This window comes from Wasmannia auropunctata, unplaced genomic scaffold, assembly GCF_000956235.1.
Source record: "Wasmannia auropunctata unplaced genomic scaffold, wasmannia.A_1.0 LD336029.1, whole genome shotgun sequence".
NCBI lineage: Eukaryota > Metazoa > Arthropoda > Insecta > Hymenoptera > Formicidae > Wasmannia > Wasmannia auropunctata.
In genome coordinates, this window is record NW_012026861.1 from 617,467 (window position 1) to 638,017 (window position 20,551).

The 20,551-nt window shown below is 33.8% G+C and overlaps 1 protein-coding gene across 2 annotated transcripts; it reads right to left on the minus strand.

Moving 5' to 3' along the window:
* Nucleotides 1-1,089: 1,089 nt before the first annotated feature.
* On the minus strand, nucleotides 1,090-16,935 carry LOC105452569 (paramyosin, long form). 2 transcript variants are annotated; one of them, XM_011693783.1, is made up of 16 exons: nucleotides 16,529-16,935; nucleotides 15,156-15,212; nucleotides 12,572-12,658; nucleotides 12,289-12,455; nucleotides 9,541-9,778; nucleotides 9,335-9,454; nucleotides 8,819-8,968; nucleotides 8,530-8,676; nucleotides 8,209-8,425; nucleotides 7,749-7,876; nucleotides 7,257-7,369; nucleotides 3,366-3,561; nucleotides 3,157-3,285; nucleotides 2,613-2,984; nucleotides 1,926-2,378; nucleotides 1,090-1,722 (listed from the first exon to the last, which is right to left on the minus strand). In XM_011693783.1, exons 1-15 carry the CDS (start codon nucleotides 16,646-16,648, stop codon nucleotides 1,986-1,988), a joined length of 2,634 nt encoding a protein of 877 aa, XP_011692085.1. In that variant the 5' UTR covers nucleotides 16,649-16,935; the 3' UTR covers nucleotides 1,090-1,722; nucleotides 1,926-1,985. The 2 variants fall into 2 exon arrangements, with proteins under 2 accessions (XP_011692085.1, XP_011692086.1); XM_011693784.1 differs by having other exon boundaries at nucleotides 1,090-1,759.
* Nucleotides 16,936-20,551: the final 3,616 nt, after the last annotated feature.

The following is a 20,551-nucleotide window of genomic DNA, read 5'->3' on the forward strand; positions in this document are numbered from 1 at the left end:
TAGCAATCGGCTTTATCGAGCTCGATAAAGTTTTTTCCACTTTTTTTCGTTAATATAACAAATTAACAATCGCGTTCCGCGACTCTTTACGATACGCTCATTTGTTACTATAGAAGTCGAGTTTTCTACGATTTATAAAATAAAAACCGGTGACTTGTGTGTGTTAAATCAACCATTAAATTACTGCCGCTGTATAAAGCGTGCCTGGCGGTGTGTGGATGGATCTTAAATATTGTTAATAGATATACGTACCTAATGTTATTAATTATTAACTCCTGATTTGTAATTGGAAATGCGAGATTATTGAAGCCCGACGTATGAGACAAGATTTAACACGAGAACAGCAAATTGATAAAATAAATTTAAGACATTTATGAGATGTACAATTAGAAATGGAACTTCCATATGTTTCGGGCTTCACAAATCTGGCTTTTAAGCGGATCCTACTAATAAACGCCATAGTGGTCCGAAAAAAATAATTAGCTCGAATAAATTAAATTTACTTTAATGTACTTCTTTGTTCATTTTTCTTTGATACCTTCTATCATCAGATTTTTAAATATGTATCAAACAATAAAATTTAAATAAGTAGAAATGTTTTATACGACAATTTGGTTTTACGATCGTTTCGTGTAATTTAAAATTTGCAATGAAATTCGCGACTGACCAGCACAATTGTGTGTATTGCGCAATACTAAAATTGTTTGTTAAATATTTCTCAGTTAAAAATATAAAAAATAATAATAGAACGAAACATTATTATTATATTATTTTACATTACATTTTTCTACAGTACGTAAACTGAAGTACAATAATTATATTTGATAGTACTGACAATTACAATTTCTCGAACGCTAGTTTTTAATTAAACATACTGTATGGTAAGGGGGAGGAGGGTGCGTGTATATATAGTTAGCGTCGTTGTGTTACCTTTTTAAAAACATAATTTTGTATGAATGTTTAATAATCCTAATATATTTATCTACAATATTAGAAAAAATTCTCAATTTTATTTTGACATAAAATAATCCTTGCTAATAAAATTTCATAGGACAGTTTCAGGAACATGGAAAATAAAGCACGCAAACATTTTCGTACGTACGTGTTTCACTTTATTTATTAAATTAATTGTTGACACAGGTTATTGTGTATGTTGTATAGTGAGAGTCGTGTATATGGGCAATAGTTACCTATCTATATAGTAATAGAATAGAATTAAAATTATCCTTTTAAATACAATTGCGATACGCGCGTATAGAATGGCGTGAATTGCCATTGTTCTCTTCTTGCATTTCTTATCCGTTTCTCTCTGCCCTCACGTTCGATTATATTCGCATAATTGAAGCGAGAAGATCGTTAAATTTTATTTGTTAAACAATATATTGATTCTTAATTTCGACATATTTGATAAATTGTGATTTTGAATAAATCTCTTAAATAGTGCATTAATTTTCCTTTATCTTTTAACGTTTTCGTTGCGATATATCGCATTTCGTTGGCCAAGCAATTTTGAATTTACGACGGGTCGTTACGGGACAGCGAGCACTGTATTCGCATCGATATTCATACGTTTATAGGTGCGTATTCTGGCTGCTCCAATTTAAACCCCTCGAAAATAACACGCCGTGCGGCCCGTTGAAAACTCTCTCTTGGCCTCTTTACGATGATTGATGTCGCGTCTTCTTTTTTTTTCCTTCTTTTCTCGTAGGGTGTTCAATATGTCTGGCAAAATTAAGTACCACGTTAAATTTTCTTCTTCCTTAAAAATAACTAAAATGTATAATTATTCATTAATTTTACGCAATTATTAGAAAATCGATTTGCTCTTTAATTTCGTATGAAATGGATTAGGAATTACTAAAAAAATTTTATTATTTTATGTTATTGTATGTATCATATACTTTTAGTCTTTATATTGAACATACGTTTATAAAGACGACGACACGACGTTCGAAGTGGCAAAAGGTGAGGTGACGGTGATTATTTTACAGATCCTGCCTCGTCTCCTGGACAAGGTACACCTGGGAACCGGGCACGGTTGAAGTGGTGACAAAGCTGCGGTGTTTGGCGCGTATCAGGCTCAAACTGCTCTCCGCGGTATCGGCGCGATCCTCCGCGGCCTCGAGTTCTCTTTGGAATCGGCGAACCCTGGTGACACTTTGTTGGGACATGCCTTCCTGTTCCTGCAGCTGTCTCTTGTAGATGCTGACTTTCTGGGAGGCTTTGTCATACGATTCCTGCAGCAGGGCGATGTTCTTCGCGTCCTCTTCAATTTGAATCATTACCTCCTTAATATTGCGCTCCTTCTTACGCAGTATCTTCACAGTCTCAGCGTGTCGGCGTTTTTCTTCGTCCAACTCGAGTTCCAGATCGTGAATCTAGGACAGCAAGAATTATAGAAAAATTTGTTAAAAATTAATATTCTGATAAATGCAAAATTTCTTGTACCAAAAAAAAATGTTAACGAGATCTAAAAGATATTTTAATAAAACATTATATTTACTTAATTTAATTGTGAAAAAATTATATTTAAAAGAATTCAATTTTCAATTTATACGTTAAAGAATGTATGATATTCTTGAAAATAAGGAAAGTTTCGTCTCTTTTCTCACCCTGGCTTCGAGCTTGCTGATGATGCGCTTGCCTCCAACAATGGCGTTGGCCTCAACCTCCTCCAATCTCACGGACAAGTTCTTCACCTCGATCTCCAGCGACTTTTTGATAGCCTCAATCTTGACAATACGCTCCTGTTCCTCATGGACAATCTCGACGGTGTGCTTGAGCTCATTCTGCACTCTCTGATATCTCTCATCGCTAATGCGCAACTCCTTAGTGACCTCTTCGTAATCCCCAGCCAAGGTGGCCAGTTCTTGCTCCAGTTTAGCCTTCATTGAAGCAATGTTCACGTTGATCGTAGTTAGCTCGTTGATGCGGCTGACCGATTCCTCGTATTGCTGCTCGACAGTCCTCTTCGCGCGCAGGGCCTTTCAACACAATTTCACGCTTTACACAGGCATTACGTAACGTGTGTATGTTTATGTAACGTGATATTTGTTCGTACCTTCGCTTATCCCGAGGATAAACTAAACTTTTCGAACACACATTGTAATCAATCACCTTCAAGTTAAGCTCCATCAAATCAATCTCTCTACTTACGGATTCGTAATTGCCGCGGACTTCCTCGAGCTCGGCCGTCAATGATTGGAGACGACGTTGACTGATGCCCAGTTGGTCCAGGGTCACTTGCAACTGGCGCTGTACTTCGTCGTAATGGGCTTGTAATTCCTGAAAAACAAATTAATTCAACGTATATGACGGGCGCTATTTATAGACATATTGGCAAAGTTAAGTAAGTTCGATATTACGGTCAAAGTGAGAGCCTGCTTCTTGATGGTCTTCTGCAAATCAATATTGTTCTTGTTGGCGACGTCCAAGGACAATTCGAGCTCGGTGATTTGGAGGTGGAACTTCTTCTTTATACGCTGAACCTCGGTCTTCAGCCTCGTCTCAGCTTCTACCACGCGGGCGTTCAGCTGCTCGATTTCGATACTGGTCTGTTTGCTATTAATTTTATTCGACGTCAACATTTCAAATATAATTTTTTTATTCTCTACATTTTGGTAAATATGATTTAAGCAATGTGGTAATTAAAATTCCAATCGGGTTGCTATTTTTAGAAATTCTCTTAATAATTTTTTGTTAGTTACTCTCTCAATTACAAAAATTTTTAACATTTAATATTTTCTCCTTTGTTATCATCTTTTAGATTCCATTGATTTACCTTATCCATCCTGGGATTTAATTTTCGACTATTTTTACAAATCGCTAAAAGTCAGAAATAATGGTAACAAAAAATAACACTTTAATCTTATAATCTTTCCATTTTTTAAAAATCGACACTAATTAATATTAAAATTATATGTATAATGTCTTGGAACAAAAAAGGGGATGTTAAAATTATGGAAATTTTAAAAGAAATAAATTTTTTCTAGACATAAAAGCAAATATAAGCTATTAAAATTATTTATTTTTATTTGACACATTCTACTTTTCTAAAAATTAATATTGTACCTTTCTTTAATATTGTACCTTTCTTTCTACTGAGAACTCGATCGTAACGCAACTCTTACCTATCTACCACGCTTAACATTATAATACTCGCATCCACGACACCCATACAAAAGTTCTCGCCTCGCCCGATCTTGATACCTCTTATCTAGAAAATAATTGCTGGACTTCTGCTCGAATCCGCGCAGCTCCCTGCTGAGCGTATCAAACGGCTGCGTCAGCTTATCCTCATCGATCAGAGCCTTGGCCCTTTCGTTCATCAATCTGCCGCGCGCCTCTTCCCAGAGAGAATGCACGGTGTCCCTTTGGAACTTCCGGATGTCAGCCAACTCCTGGCTCTTGGACAGATTCTTCAGCGCTTCTGTCCTCAGATGGAATTCTATCGCTTTCGCAGATTTTCCACGCAGGCTTTTAGCATGCTCCATCGCGTCATTCACCTCGGTCGTCAGCTGAACATCTTTCAACGCCTGCAGCTTAATATCGCTCATCGTCTCCCGCTGAATCTCCTTGACCTCGCCGCGGGCACGAGAGTTGGCGTACATCAGCGGCATGGGCAGTCTTTTCAGGTCCTTTCCGGTGCGCGGAAAGATCTCCTTGGTCACGCGGCTGGCCTGCACGGTCTTTGCCAGGCTGAAGTCCGAGCGATTTGCTATCTTCGGGCACGTCAGGCAGACAGATGGTCAGCGTCAATTTTATGTCGCACGCTGGCCGCTCGTGTTTTTCTACGCGGACGTTTCTAACGGGCGCCACCGTTTTCCGTCGTGCAACGCGCACTTGCGCGACGTGATCACCTAAACTTAGCCGCAGCGATCCAGAATGCGAAAGTAATCGGCCACCACTCGCGACCGACCCTCTTGAGAGATTCAAGAGCGACTGCCAATGCACCGAACACCTACTGTCCCTTTCGTCTCGAGAGATGGATTTTTGCACGATTTGGCAAACTGTTCTGACTTAAACGGAACTGAGAAATGGTCCAAATAATTAAGTGCCAAGAGTACCGTTCATTTACAGTGCTTTCGCGATATTTTTATTAGCTCGGTTAATTTTTCTAAGCTGATCGAAAGCTCACAGCGAATTATTTAAGAAAGTTTTGATAAATACTAATAAAAAGAAAAAGCTCTGTTCTCTCTATATGTATATGATATGCGAATTACTCTTGAAAGTATATTATGTTACGAGATAATCAAATTTTATATCTGAGTTTTGAGATTCAAATTATTAAATTACTTAATATTTTTCTGCGTTTTTTTAAAATTGACTTGTCACTAATTAATATTTTATATTGTTCCCGACATGTCATTTTTATAAAATTACGATCTAAAAGGAAATCTACATTGCAAATATCATCGAAGAAGTAAATTTGTTTTACACAATTAATTTTTATTTGTTACATACATAAAATTAAATAAAAAGGAGAATGATGTATTGTTATTGCGTAATTCTACTAAAAAACACGGACAAATAAGTTACGAAAACATGCAACGACGTCAATAATGACACGAATTACGTATGACATTCGTGCATATGTCTTTGATCGTTGCCACTTGAAACGAAGCAGGCTCTTCCACGGCAAATTTAGAAATTGAAAAGGTCATGCAGTCGCCAAGTCGCGCGGCACTCGGAGAACGGATGCGCCTCGTATTTCTCAGAAATTCCTCATCGCGAAAATTTCAGCACTTTTCTGGCTACCGTACCTTAAAACGAGACAGATGCTCTCTGGCTTCGTCTTCAGCGTCGATTGCATATTTAATGAGATCGTCTCTCGTATAGGGCTGCACCTTTTTGTCTTCCCACAAGACTCTACCGTCGGACCAGGGTAATTCAGGTAATTCTATTTTTTTTCTATCGTGCTCTGGTAAAGGTGATCTCGAAGTGAGTCGCTTGGTATCCATGTAATCAATCATTGGCTGATAATAATTTATCCCGTATCCGTAATTTCTTGAGTAGATGTACGTGGGATAATGCCGCCATTTTGATTCCAACGGCATATGAATCGGTGGCATGTAACCTGCCATTTCTGATAACAATTTTATATGTCCACACAAAAATGTTTACTTTTTGATTCAGTAACTTAAAAATTTGCGATGGAGAAAAGTGTTATAATTGATGTAAAAAGTCTTTTAGATTGTCGTCTCTTATGATTTTTTGTTTCTAGAAAGTTTGATTATCTGTCATTGTCAGACTTTCGGTTTTTAATTTAATATATTGTGTAATAAATTTTTTTATATATTCGTGATTTCTGTGGACAGGTCTATAAATGACGGTGACACTTGCGACAAGAGGATCGACGAAAATTGGGCCGATGGTTAAGTGGTATCTTTTGTAGTTTTCATTGCGATTGCCACATCGGGGACAACCAATCAGCACCTCTCAATAATAATTAGATCATGACTGATCGAACTTACTGCTCTTATTAATAGCATCGTACCGTTGTATAAAATGTCGTCTATCTTTACTAATATTAATCCTTTTACTTTACACTTATTTTATTTCGGCATCAACACTAGTGACCAAATGCTCATTATAAGTCTTGATGACATATATAATCTCATTATCGCAAAACGTAATTAATATAAGATACATATCTATTATAGAATAATAATAGCATTTCTTTATTTACGATGACTAATCAAAATTAGTGTTGATTTTTATCAGTCTTAAATAATACGATTGATACTTGTGTTTTATTATTAATTTGTAATACTTTTTGCAATTTGCATTAGCGATGACGTATTACATATGATTTAACTAGAAAACTGAAATGCCAAGAACAGTCGCGCGCGCGCGTAATGCATAATAATTTCATTAAAAGTTGAAAGAAATTTATTTAAGCAAAAGTCATATTTTTTTCATGTATTAGCATAATTGCATTAATATAATATTTTTAAAAACAATTTTTTTTCCAATTTTCTGTTAATCCCAGGTTGGAATAATGTAAATCTTATTTTAATCATTAATATATTTTTTTTTCTTTAAAAAGTAATTTAAAAAATGTTTTGCAGTATAGCAGATTTGAAAGTAATAAACAATTAGTAGTAAAATTAGTAGTAAAAAAATATATATATGTAAATTATATGTTGTTGCAAAAGGTTTTAAATAAATAAATCCATTAGTTAATATTAATTAATCTATAAATAATATGTACAGTAAATAAAAAACAAACAAAACAATTATTTTTAAAAACTTACCGAATAGCTTCAATCTCTTCGTCCTTTTCAGCAATGCGACGTTCGAATTCGTGACGCATTTGACTCAATTCGGCTGACAATCTCTGAGCACGTTGTTCTTCAATTTTGCGGCCCTTTATAATCGAGCATTAATTTTAAAATCTACTTTTGAAGACTTATTCCTTACAGTGTGACTTAAATTTAATGCAATGTTTATATTCAATCTAGTTTATATAATACTTTTAAGGAATGCTGATAAAGCATTTTTTTTTATTTTTATATTGTAGCAAACAAGTCTGCCTTATTATTTAAAATAGTTTTGAGAAACGCTAATTTAAAATAAAATTACTGAAATTAATTCAAGTTTAGTATGTTAAACTAAATCTTTCTTTAAATATTAAATTATTTAAACAATTTTAATGATAAATATTATTCTGCTAAGTCTTATAGTCTTATACATATCTTTTTACTTAGAATATTATTCGCGCTATATAAATATAAATAATTACTCACTGCTTCAGCTTCCTTGTAAGCAGCAGCCAATTCTTCGCGTTCGTTCTCCAATCGACGAAGTTCCAACTCCAGTTCATGGAGTCTGCGATTCATGTCAGCCAACTGATTCTTTGCGTCGCTAAGATCGTCTATATAAGAGTTATTAAAGTTAATAAATTATTTATAAATTTTCAATTTACAGATAATTAATTAGATTACGGAAATCTAATTAATTATTCAAATAATTTTCTACTTTCTATAGAAAATATCTATTTTATGCAAGAGGTTATTCAATTCGAGGATAAAACAATAAATTATATAAAAGGAACTTCAATTTTGTTAAAAACATATCTGAGTGTAAACTAACTTTCAAAATACAATAATTGAGTACAAAAATTCACAACTTATGATTGTACTGTGTTGTTATGTTACACTGTATTTTCAAATTGCACATGCGTGAATAAAAAATGATGACAATCACCTCCAAGTTTCTTGTTCTCACGAGCCAATTGATCTTTCAGTTCACGGGTCTTGTCGAGTTCGGCATTTACACGTTGCAGTTCTTGCTGTTTGTTGCGGAGATCGCGCTGGCTTTGCTCGTACATGGCGAGAGTTTCGTCCAAGCGAGTCTTCAATTCTATGTTGATCTTCTCAAGATGTTCAACACGCTTTTGAAGTTCACGAGCAGTTCCATTGGCCTTAAAAAAGAAGTTGCAAGAATATAAAAAATTTTTGTAAAAACGTGAAATTATTTATTTTAGTCAGAAAAGATATACCAATACAAAGCTCAATGAAATCTTACCTTCTCTAAGTCAATGATCAGAACCTCTACTTCGGATTGCAAGCGCGATTTCTGCTTCTCAAGGTTGTTGATCTTCACAAGCAAGGTCTCGATTTGTTCTTCCTGTTCTTGGATGCGAGCGGAATATTTGCGACGAAGTTCTTCTACCTGTCAAAGTCATATTGAATATCTATTAATAATTTGTCATCTCAGATTTCAATATGGATGAGAAGTAAGAAAATAAATAATGCAAACATGTAAAAGCATTAAGTTGACGAAATTATATTTTTGTGATAAGCTTGTTTATTACCTCTTCGATACGAGCGTTGGCCTCAGTCTCATATTTCGACCTCCATATCGAGACTTCTCCATTGGCCTTGACCAATTGACGTTCGATATCCAAACGCGCTTCAGATTCTTCTTCCAACTGAACGCGAACGGACTCCAATTCCACCTCAACCTATATACCCCATGTATCATAAATAATCTGCCATATAAATATCACTTTGATATCTCATGTCTTTCTAGTCCGTGTTACAATTTTAATGGCCAGCAGTGTAAAATATAAAATACATATTTTTAACGTAATAATAAATGTTACTTAATTATCTAATGAGAAATGTCAATAAAGAGCCATCCAGTGTCGGTTCTTTATTGGATTTTCTCAAATTAGATTAGATTGAGCCTAATTTTAACTTAAATTTTATTTACTTAATTATTCAACAGATACTACCTAATTTCTTGTGTTGAAGAAAATTTGAGCTATTAAATATTTAAAATAAATTATACATTTTAAGAAAAGTTATCGAAATCAACAAAATTATACCTGGTGCAAAGAAGCTTCGATCAACGCACGACGACGTTCTTCATCTTCAAGACGACGCCGGGCATCATCGAGTTGACCCGCGATTTGTGTTCTCAAATAGGTAACATTCTCGATGTTCACCTAGAATTTTGTTTGAGTAATTAGTGATTTATAGTAAATTAAAAAATATAATTACGCTTTAAATCGTAAAATATCTATTGCCTTACCTTGAGATCTTGCACCTCTTTGACTAATTCAATATTTTCTTGAGACAGCCGAGTTTTATGACTGGTAATATCGACAATCGTACGGTTTAATTCTTCGATTTTGACGTTTAATTCAGATATATGTATTTCGAGTTTCTCGACTGTTTTTATTGACATCATCTTTTCTTTAGTAACATTGTCAAGTTGAGCGAGGAGTTCATACACTTCCTGTTGGAATTTAGATTTTTCTTTGTCAGCCCTGAAATCATAAAAATAGTTTTTCTAAGAGTTTTATTTTTAAAAAATTGTTCTCTATTTTTTTACATAAAATATAATACTACGTAAAAATCGCAATAAACTTTTATACAATTTAGTCAATATATTAAATAGATTGTATTCAGAATATTGTAATTCGATATTAAAGCACTACTTTTACGATTTTAATGAGACTGACTAAATGAGATCAAAAATATATAAATAATCATATAGTATTATATGCTACAGAAAAAACACAGAAAAAAAGAAATTTGCTTCTTAAATAAGCAAGAAGACATTTTTAAAACATTGAAATAGTTTTTATGCATAAAGCAAATTTCAAAATATTTCTAGTAATTTTAATAATTTCTAAAAAATAATTGAAAACTTCTATGAAACACGTTAATAATATTAGATATAAAAAGAAAGACAAAAATTTGGAAAAGATATTTAAACTGATAATATTACATGTCATCCCCAAAACAAAGTATAATGCAACACCTTGTTTCTCTCGTGCAGTGTTCTCCATGCGTAATGCACACATTGGAAAGAACATCATAAGCAATTCCATTTTTCTGGAATATGAAGAAATTTGGGCAATACTGGATCCACTCCTACACGTGATAGAGGGTGTAAGATGTCAGTTAGCCGATTCCGAAGATAGTGGGGGTTCTCTGGCCGGTCGCGTGTACTAATATGGCGCGCCAACGTTGGGGTTGTGGATTACCGCGCGACTCGCACGGTTAAAAATAGTTATAAGCCGTGCGAGCAAAAGCGAGACAGAGAGAGAGAGAACGAGAAATAGAGGAAGACAGTATGTTTTTGCACTGAGGAAGAAAGAGAAGACTAGCGTAGAGAGACTTATCAAACACCCTTCATAATTTATCCTAAATAAACAGATGAAAATTCTGTTTCTCTTTTGGCATCGCATCATATTTGAGACACGTTTGAAGAAGTTAATTTCTGGTAGAAATGTTGAAATTGGAGAAAGAAAAGTTACAATGATAGATACGAACGAATAAAGTTGGAATAAAAATCACAGGAAAATATTATGCAAGATTATTGATGAAGAAGATTGAGAATGAAGATGCTACTTGCAAATTGACTCTTCTATTTTTACGATATTCAAAAATTTTGTCAATGTCGTAGGTTGCGTGGGTTACGATTTATAATCGGCAGTGAAATCACGAGGAAAATGTAACCCGAGTATATTTGACGCTACTTGCGTCGTTGGATTTCTAAAACGAAATAACAGCTGCGCTGATTACATATTATTTTTAGCAACTATGCGTGTGCGTTGACTGTTTTAAATTAAATTCTAATCATATTCTTTTAATGGATTTCCGATCTAATAAATATTGTAAACATGCAATTTACAGCTTGTGTACCATAACTTTAAATGTATTATATATTTGTTTATTATATAACTTAATGCAAAGTTAATCTGTTATGAATATTGGTATAATTTAAAATTTGACATTATATTTAAATATGCCTTGAAAAGAATGTTTACTAAAGAATTAAATATACGATTAATTGTGAAATACATTTCAGTTATCTTATACAATTTTTTCTATATTCTTTAACTAAAAATTATACTTGAGAAAATATTTTGTGAAAATTTTTAGGATTGTTTAATTTTGTTTTAAAGTAACACGTGGAGTTCAATTTGTGGAGTAGAAGGAGGCTTTGCTTTTCAGACAGCTCATGTGATTGTTTAAAAAGAAATTGTTTTCTCTGTTTCACTTTCTATTAAATCAATTTCAAGGAAGTAATCAAAAGAGCGAAACTAAAAGCGGTCACGGACGTTTCATTGCGCGGCCAATTAGCGATCTAATTAACGCATGTTTCCAGGGCTGTCATCGTCCTTGTACGGCGCCACGAAGAAGCGACTATGTTTAGAAGAGCCGGGGTACTGAAACTTCGTGTATTTCAGTTGCGAGTCGTTTTCTGGCTTGGATCATGGCCAGTGCAACTTGTATAATTCACGCAAATTTTCTTACGTACACTCTCGTTTGTGACGAGACGCGTTATAATTACCCCACGTGACATCGTGATTCATTACGCTTCCTCCCTATTAGCGTCCTGTCTTTTCCACATTCGCGGGACGCTTCGTTTCCTTGTAAAATCGCTATTCGCTACGCACTGAATTTCCGGCCTATTCTCAGCAGTTTATTTGTTGCTCCCTGGCAACACGCGCTATGCGCTCCGCGCGGTTTTAAACAGAAGATTAACAAACGTTTACATTGCGGCTGCTTTGCGATCGCGAGTGTGCTCGCACTTTCTGAAATGTACAGATACCTGATGGTCTTGGTCAGTCATTTTCTAGTAGAAATAATTAAGTTTGAGAGCTTAAGATATCTAATCGAATCTATAAAATATACTTAATATAGTGAGACAAGTAATTATAAAAAAATATTACAAGAAATATCTTTAATATACTTATTATGCCATTGTAGTGTTAGAATTGGTGGAAAGAGTTCTTCATTAATTACGACGTTTTTTATTACCAACCTGGCACGTGCTTTCGAAAGCTGGTCAATCTGATCCTGAAAATCGACGACAACCTCTTGATGTTTTTTGCGCAAGAGATGTGTGGTCTCCTCGCTCTCGAGATGGACATCTTCAAGTAGCTTACGCAATTTGGCCAGTTCCATATCCCTCTTCTTGTTGATCTCAAACTATAAGCGAAAACATTAATTTGTGCATAATTTATATTTAGCTATTTAATATAATTTTTTTGTAACAGCATTTGACCTAATCAAAGGAGTTATCTCTGTTCAAGATTCAAACTTACTTGAGATTCGGCGCCACCCTCGGCCTCTTCGAGACGTTCGGACAATTGGATGACTTGCACGCTTAAATCAGCGCGCTCGCGTTCGATCTGCAAGATCGTAAAATTGCATGAAAAAAGAAATAATTTTCAAATTTACGATTTCAAATTATGATATTATTAACATTTACATTTGTAAGTTTTATGTAAAGTCAATATTGCAAGAGACTAAAATAAATTATTAAATTAAGATGCAATAAGGATATTTATACATTAGGATATAGGAGATTGAAGTTTATAAATATGATTTTACAATAATGTAAGAATAATAATATTTTAATTAAAATTGATCATAAATAAAATTTATGACAAAAATAATATGTTAGTTTATACTATTCAATATATTATTTTATATCACTTCTTTTATATATATTTGAAATGAAATAAATAATAAATAATACTAATTTATTTATTAAGATATATCCCTTTTAGCTTAAAAATGTTTTTATATTATACATTTTTTTATATATTCTTTTATATAATCTGGCCTTATGTAATTAAATGTGAAACTAGAGCTTTAAAGATGAATTCTGGTGACAAATGCAAGTTGTGGTTATTGTTTTGATTAAGGAAAAGCGTGCTTCGCCACGGTATCTTAAGTGGTAGCTTGACGTCAGGTTACTTCACATCGTGAATAGGACGATCTATTTTTGAGCGCGGCGTGTCTATATTGGGAGACTTATTCATATTACAAACGACGCGTTTAATGCGAAAAAGGAAGATCGCGATATTACTTATGTAATTAATTGCATGAAATTATGCTTTACGATTTTATTTAATTTAATATACGTCAATAATTATTTAATAGATGACCTTAATGATTGCCTTAATTAATATTATTTCAAATATCTAATAACTACTAGATTCTAAAAAATAAGTGCACATAAAAGAAACAACTGTTATCGGCACTACAAATACAATACACACAAACTTATTAATTTAATATAAAGAATGTGTATAAAATTAGTCTTTTATTTTTTTAAATTTTATTACAGTTGTGTAGCACGCTTGCTAATTCATGGTCAAATTAAATTGTCAATGTACTTATGTATACATATATGTATCACAGAGAATTAAATAAACTATGTACTTTCACTCATGTTTGGTCTGTAATATATTTAAAAGATTTGCCGTTTCTAAATGTAATGTGATGCATTCCGCATAAACGAAGATATGTAAGGTGTTCTGAAAGCGTACACCGTGCGCCGTAACCGTCATATCAATTTTCGAGCTTTATAACTTCGAAACGCGAGGAAAATTTTTGGCAGTCGTTCAAGTCACGGCGTCCGTTACACACCAATCCGATTTCTGTGGAATTTTAACAGACAACGAAATCTGAGAAGTTCTTATAGAATTTTATTTATTTCTTTTTATTTGAAATTTTCGGTGTGTCTTTTTTGTTACACACATAACTAGATGAATATTATTACTATATAGAATGTAATTTCTGTCGTATATGATCTCGTCAGACGGGTACAAAATTTCATAAAATTGTAAAACCTAATTTTTTAATTAAAAACATTTTTTACATAACGAGAGAAATTAGTTTAAATTTATGGTTTAAAAAACAAAATACATTTTTTTATTTATGTAAATGGAATTAAATTATTTTTAAATATTATATAAAATCTTTATGTACTGTTACGATCGTGTTTGTATGAACTTTTGCAATGTGAGATTGAAACATTTATAAACTTTAAATTTTTGTAGAGATAACATGATAGCGTTTTCCTCGTTTATGAAAGTAGGCGAACAGTGTGAATACAGCGCAGGAATGCGGGAACGATCCCGAAGAGCTTCGCGTTCCTAAAAATAGATGCAACTCAAGAGCTGGACATTTCGACCTACTGCTCCCCACTCTTGAATTAATCCTTGAATTATCCTTAATCCTTCTCATTTTTAATTAATGGTATACTGGTATATCATCGATATGAGATTGTATATTTCTGTTCGGACAACGTGATACTATCTTTGGTCACTGTTAGAAAATTTTTGATATTGCGAAATTGGGATCATAAATAATTAACAAAATGGAAATTTTATCAGCTTCTTCGGTAAAGAAGCTATATTTGTAAGAAGCTATATTTATAAGTTGGATTATTAAATTAACTTTTGATTTTTCTTTTAATCTTGTTATAAAATATACATGCTCTATAAGCAAGTATTTTTTAAATAAACATATCTACTTATTATTATTAGCGCTACATTTTGATATTATTATGATGTAATAGTTAGACCGTGTTATGCGCTTGTATTATTCTTTAACTATTTAAAATAACAAATAATAATTAATTAAATTATACTTCAATAAAAAAAATTGCAATGATTATCTAGATACTAGATAACATTCCATAATTTTTTAATAAAAAAATGTATATAAAATTATTAGTCAATCATTTATTTACTGCTATATATAGCAGAGTTTCGTCAAATTTTAACATTGCGAAAATTTCGATATCAAATATCACAGCAGGCGCCATCGATATCCGCCATTGTAATAAAGAAGCTTCAGATGCTGTAGGGATGTAAAAACATTCATAGAACTCACCCTCTGACGCAGCTCTCTCTCAGACTCCAGGTCATCCTGTAGCAGGCGGATTTTGTCCTGAAAAGAGAGGCAATGAGGATTAGAGGATTTTACAGCGCCCGTTATAGAGGGTCGACGCTTTACGTAATCGTACGACAAAAATACCCGAGAGCGGAGGCTCGGTATTTCGGAAAGACGGACGGCCTCCGTAGAATAGATACGTCCTCGGTAGAAGGAGAGAACGACGTCGCGATGTCTGCTTAGCGCGTCTTCGAGCCGCTCGGCTGAGATTATTTCAAGAAAGGCGCGCATCGACGTTAGATTGCGCGCAAGAGAAGCAGCCAGGCCACTATTCGCAAGGGATGAAAAAATAATCTTACTTCACGGTAGAGGCGACTATACTTCTCCATTATATTCTCCCTTGAGACGGGATACGTCCTGGAAAGGCCAGATCCTCGGGCAAGGATCGGCCAAAGTGTCCTGTGGACTTAGCATTGCATTGATGGACGCGGTATCTCGAAGCTGTATCGATCTGGCGCCTTGGCACGATCGTCATTTCAGACCGATATTTCACCGACTATTTTCGTGCACGAGCAATCCGATAGCTACAGAACGTCGCTACACTTTGCTTCCTCGTCGTATTGGCACTAACATCCCTTATGGTCACTGAACTTTCGTGGTTCACTACCTTCGCGATTGGTCACTGGTCCGCATTGTTCATGTGCGAATCCATCGCGTATCACTGATGATCGACGTTTTAACGACGCGCACGGAAACTTTCGTTGAAGCTTCATCTTCGTTAAAACCTATAGCGACTAATAGATGCGATCGTGCGTTTCCTCAGGAAGTGCTGGAGAACGTCGGTCGATGCGTTCTCTTTCATTCGCCATCATATGTAGATGTAATCGCTGTGGTATTAATTAAGTAGCCTGGCAACTCTCGTAGATTCATTTAAAACTCTGACTTTGATCTTCCGTATTTTTTTAGAAAAATAGCCAATAGATTCCTCTGGTTTTTTTCCCGTTGTTAAATACATTTTTATTGCAATGCTTCAGTGAAATATGAAAATTTTTAACTTTTGTTCATGTAAAAAAATTGTTTCGTTGAATTATAAATATGTTAAATAATAATTAAAAATTTATTTAAAACATATCGTTATAAACTTTTTCGGTTATTTAATTATTATAATTTCGTTAAGTTGTTCAAAACTTTTTTCTTTAACTAGTTTCCTGACAAAGCAATAGATTCATCCGATTTCTTTAGAATATAATTAGAGGATAGTATGTAAAAATAAAAATGAGCAATTAAGGAATTAGGCATTTTTTTATCATCGCTGTTTGTTCTCTCTCCTATCGAAGAACGTATCCATAGAGGCACCTTTTCGCAGGACCTACCTCGAGTCTGCTGAGAGCGCTCAGGTCGGCGCTGTATTCGATGCTAACATCGGCAGTACCCGCACCGCCGGCAGAGCGATACGTATACTTGGAGGTTTTAGCAACCGCTGAAGACGACATCTTCCCCTTTTCGTCCTCTACTTGTCTTCAACAAATGCTCTGGCTTTCCCTGTGCTCGGGACTCAAGTCCTCTCGTGGCTCTTCAATTTGAACACCCTTCGCCCGTAACGGTTTTCCTTTCCGCCACTGGCTAAGTGAAATCGCCTCGGCCTCAGTCGTCGGTGAGTCCACTTCCACTTCCGTCCACGATCTTCTTTTTCCTCCTCTTCGGGGTTTCGGAGCCGACCAGCGCCCTACTCGTAGTGCGCGACCCGTCGTCGTTCGTATGGCGCGCCGGCCGTTCCATGGCTTCGTCAAAATGACGACCGACGCAAGCGCATTGATGTTGGATCCCCACCAGGAACGGCGAACACCTTCGTCACCGTCGTCGTTCTTGCCGTCTTCATCATCGCCGAGGGGAACCGCTGAACCACGCTTAGACGCCCACGTTGTCTGAAGGTAGTTGCCAAATCGACCTCGGCTTGGCCGACTACGGTGGCGAAGGTGCCGAGCAGAGGATGATGAACGCTCTCTTATGCTCTTTATTACGTTACATGAGCTTCAAAATGTATTTATCAAGAATTGCATTCTTCTCTCGGTATCCTTTGAATTATTTCTTGAGCATCAGTTTGTCGCTATTGATTTTTAAAAATATTATATTAGATAAGAGTTTTTTATTATCCGAATGTATTTTTTTGAGAAATATTTTGATTAAATTGTATAAAAATTGATTGCGCAATTAGAGAGTTGTGTACTTAAAATCAATATAAAAATAGTTATTAATCTATAGGAAATACATCAGCTGCAGTTTCGCACATAGGCAGATTTAGATGGATGTGACAAAAGACCTAGTCACACGCCTCATTTCCAGTCTGTCTTCTCAGAAAGTAATATATACAAGTTCTGTGTCTTCAAACTTAAGGGTTGTTTTACACTTTTCTGTTTATAAATATTTTCATGAACACAACTTGAAATACTTATTTGTGTTATTTATATATTAAATCCTTATTACTCATTATTGATAATGTAAAACTATATTTTTGCTTAATATGCGATATCGCATAGATATTATTACACGTAAGACCCTATAGGCTTGATTATTTATAATGTCTAAAAATACTTAAATTGTTTCTTCATTCCGATGCGTATACATTTGATAACCGTTTCCTAAAGGTGGTTGTTCGAACTTGTGTACACAGTCGCCCAATTCAATATAGTGCACTCGGAAAGAGAGATATATGGAGTAGAATACTCTTAGTTCAACCATCGATAAAACGAGCTGCCGACTCATTCAACGATCTATCTACTTACAAGTGTAGTAGAGGAGTTGCACGATAAAAAAAAATGTCAAACTATCTCACATACGTCACTGGCACGTGTCACAACATTATATTGTTGTTTTTAGATCGAAGATTCATTCGTGAATAATTCTGTAGTGGTGCGTATTATGACCAATATGGATATTTTGATACATTTGTAAAGAAGTGGGCGAAAATTGGCAATGAAATCTTCTGAGAGAATGGTACATTTTGTAGGATTCGCGCGCATACAATACACATCTTTAAGTTTAATTTAAGATATTCTACGATAATGTGTAACTGTCAATTATTCATCAGTACAATATACAAGATTTATAATATTGTTTAATGAACATATAAAATAAAGATTTTTTTTAAAGATGCAAATATTTAATACTTATCATACTTTCTATAAGCATTTAGTTTACTTATTTTAAGAACAATGTAGAATATATACGCAATAATAAATATTTATACTGTTATAAATTTAGTATACCACACAATATTAATAACAGCATAAAATAAATTTCATTTTAATAAAAAATGTTTATTTTAAATTAAATTTATTTTTCATGTTACTAACATGTATAAATAATTGCATTTTATTAAAACAGTAAAACATAAATTACAAAAATAATTATATTTTTTTATTTCAATTCTAGCTAAATACTTTTCACAAGTTTGTTAGAAGTTCCTGCCTATCTTGTTTCAAACTTAAAGTCGCGCCAGACATTTTGGTATTTAGACGAGGTTGTTGACAATGTGACAACGAGAAACGTGAATGCCGCGCGCGATTGTACACTGAACGAAACGACGTTTCGTCATTTTTATATGTTCATGTAAAAATATTTTATAAAAATTTTACAAAATTGCGATCCTATAAAACCGTCAAAGTAAATGTGTACCAGAGTAAAAAGAACAAAAAACGATTTCTATTCCATTCCTGATAAGATTGTTAACTATTCTTTTAGGTGCTCTGATTTTTCTAATGTTTCTTAAATCTTTTATAATAATTATACAAATTTATCTGCCAACCTAACAAGGTAAGTGAGATCTTTTAATCTTTGTTTTTCTTTAATCAATATGATTTTCCCTATCTTCTAATTCTATTGCAAGAAATATAATTAATTTGGAAAGAGTAAAAGTGTACAAATATTTGCACATCATTAAATTTCCCGTTTTCCGGCACCAGTTAGTTCCAAAATCGCACAGTCGTTCCTTTTGCTTCTTTGCTTGCTTGTTCTTTTTGCTTCTTCTTTTTCCGTTGGATTGCCAGTTTTCACACAATTTCCTCCCACTTTACCCCACTACCGGCGAGTGTCTATAAAAGGTCGCCGGGCGATGGTGGGCAAAGATGCTTGGTCGACCTAGCCCAGAGCTCACCAGTAATTTGAGATTGGCCCCTTCTCTGCGTGTTCATCCCCTTCTTCACCCTTCGTCACCTCTTTTCTTGAGTATGTGGCTCGATCTGGTGGAGAATTCCAGGTGTCAGAGAGAAGAGGTGGTACATCGTTGGACCAAACGCGAAAATAGCTTTCTCATCTGCTTCTCTTCCCTACTTATTTCTTTCAAGCAGGCTAGTCACATCTTCATTTTTTTTCCACTTAATCTCTCAATCGCTCTCTCTTATTTATATTTGATATTTTATATTTAAAAACCATTATTTTTGAATACAAAAAACTTTATTTATTGATATTCTTTTATTTATATTTATTATATTCCTTGTAAAATTGATTTTAGATTTAATATTCTTCTAATTCTATTATTTGTTTAGGTAATGTTTTATTAATTACTTTTTGTTATTATTTCATTAGTATATTTAAATAAAAACATTACGAAGTTTGAAATAAGAGATATTTAAAAAATGTGAAATTATATCTGCTTTGAATTTTTGGCATTTATTTATTCTACACAATTGTAAGGATTTATTATATCTGTGTGTCTAAGCGAAAGTGTCTGTTTATTATTATTGTAAAAACTGAAATATTTTTCTTCTTATTACATATAAAAAATATTTGCTTAATAAAATTAAAAAATTGTATTTAAATTATTTTTAAATTACTTTTTAAATTTAAGCTGATAAATGCTATATATAAAGGTATTTATGTATAAGTCTCTTGTTTACTATCTGAATATTAATATATAATAATCGTAGCTAATATATATGTAAAAAGCAAAGATGATATGCTTTTGAATTTATTAATATCGTGTCCTATTTTCATATTATAACATCTTCGACTGTTTGTTGCAATTCCGCACCTGTCATATGCATTTCATGTACATATAATTATAGAGAACATATCGGTTTAGGATTCAGGAAGAGGTCAACAGGTGGCTTTTTAAGTGGTCGCTACAAACTTCTTACTAATGATGAGGCTGCTAAATTTACTGTAAAACATGCAACTGTATCTGATTAAGAAAATCGAAATTAGATGCGATTACACTTCATTCTATCGTTATTTTGCGATTGAGGATAAGCTTTTTCTTATAATCATTGATATAATCATTAATATAATCATAAATATAATTATAAAACTAATTAAAAATAATTCTAAATTATAAATATAATTATAAAATAACCAGTAATATAATTATAAAACAACGTATGAAAATCATTTCGATAATC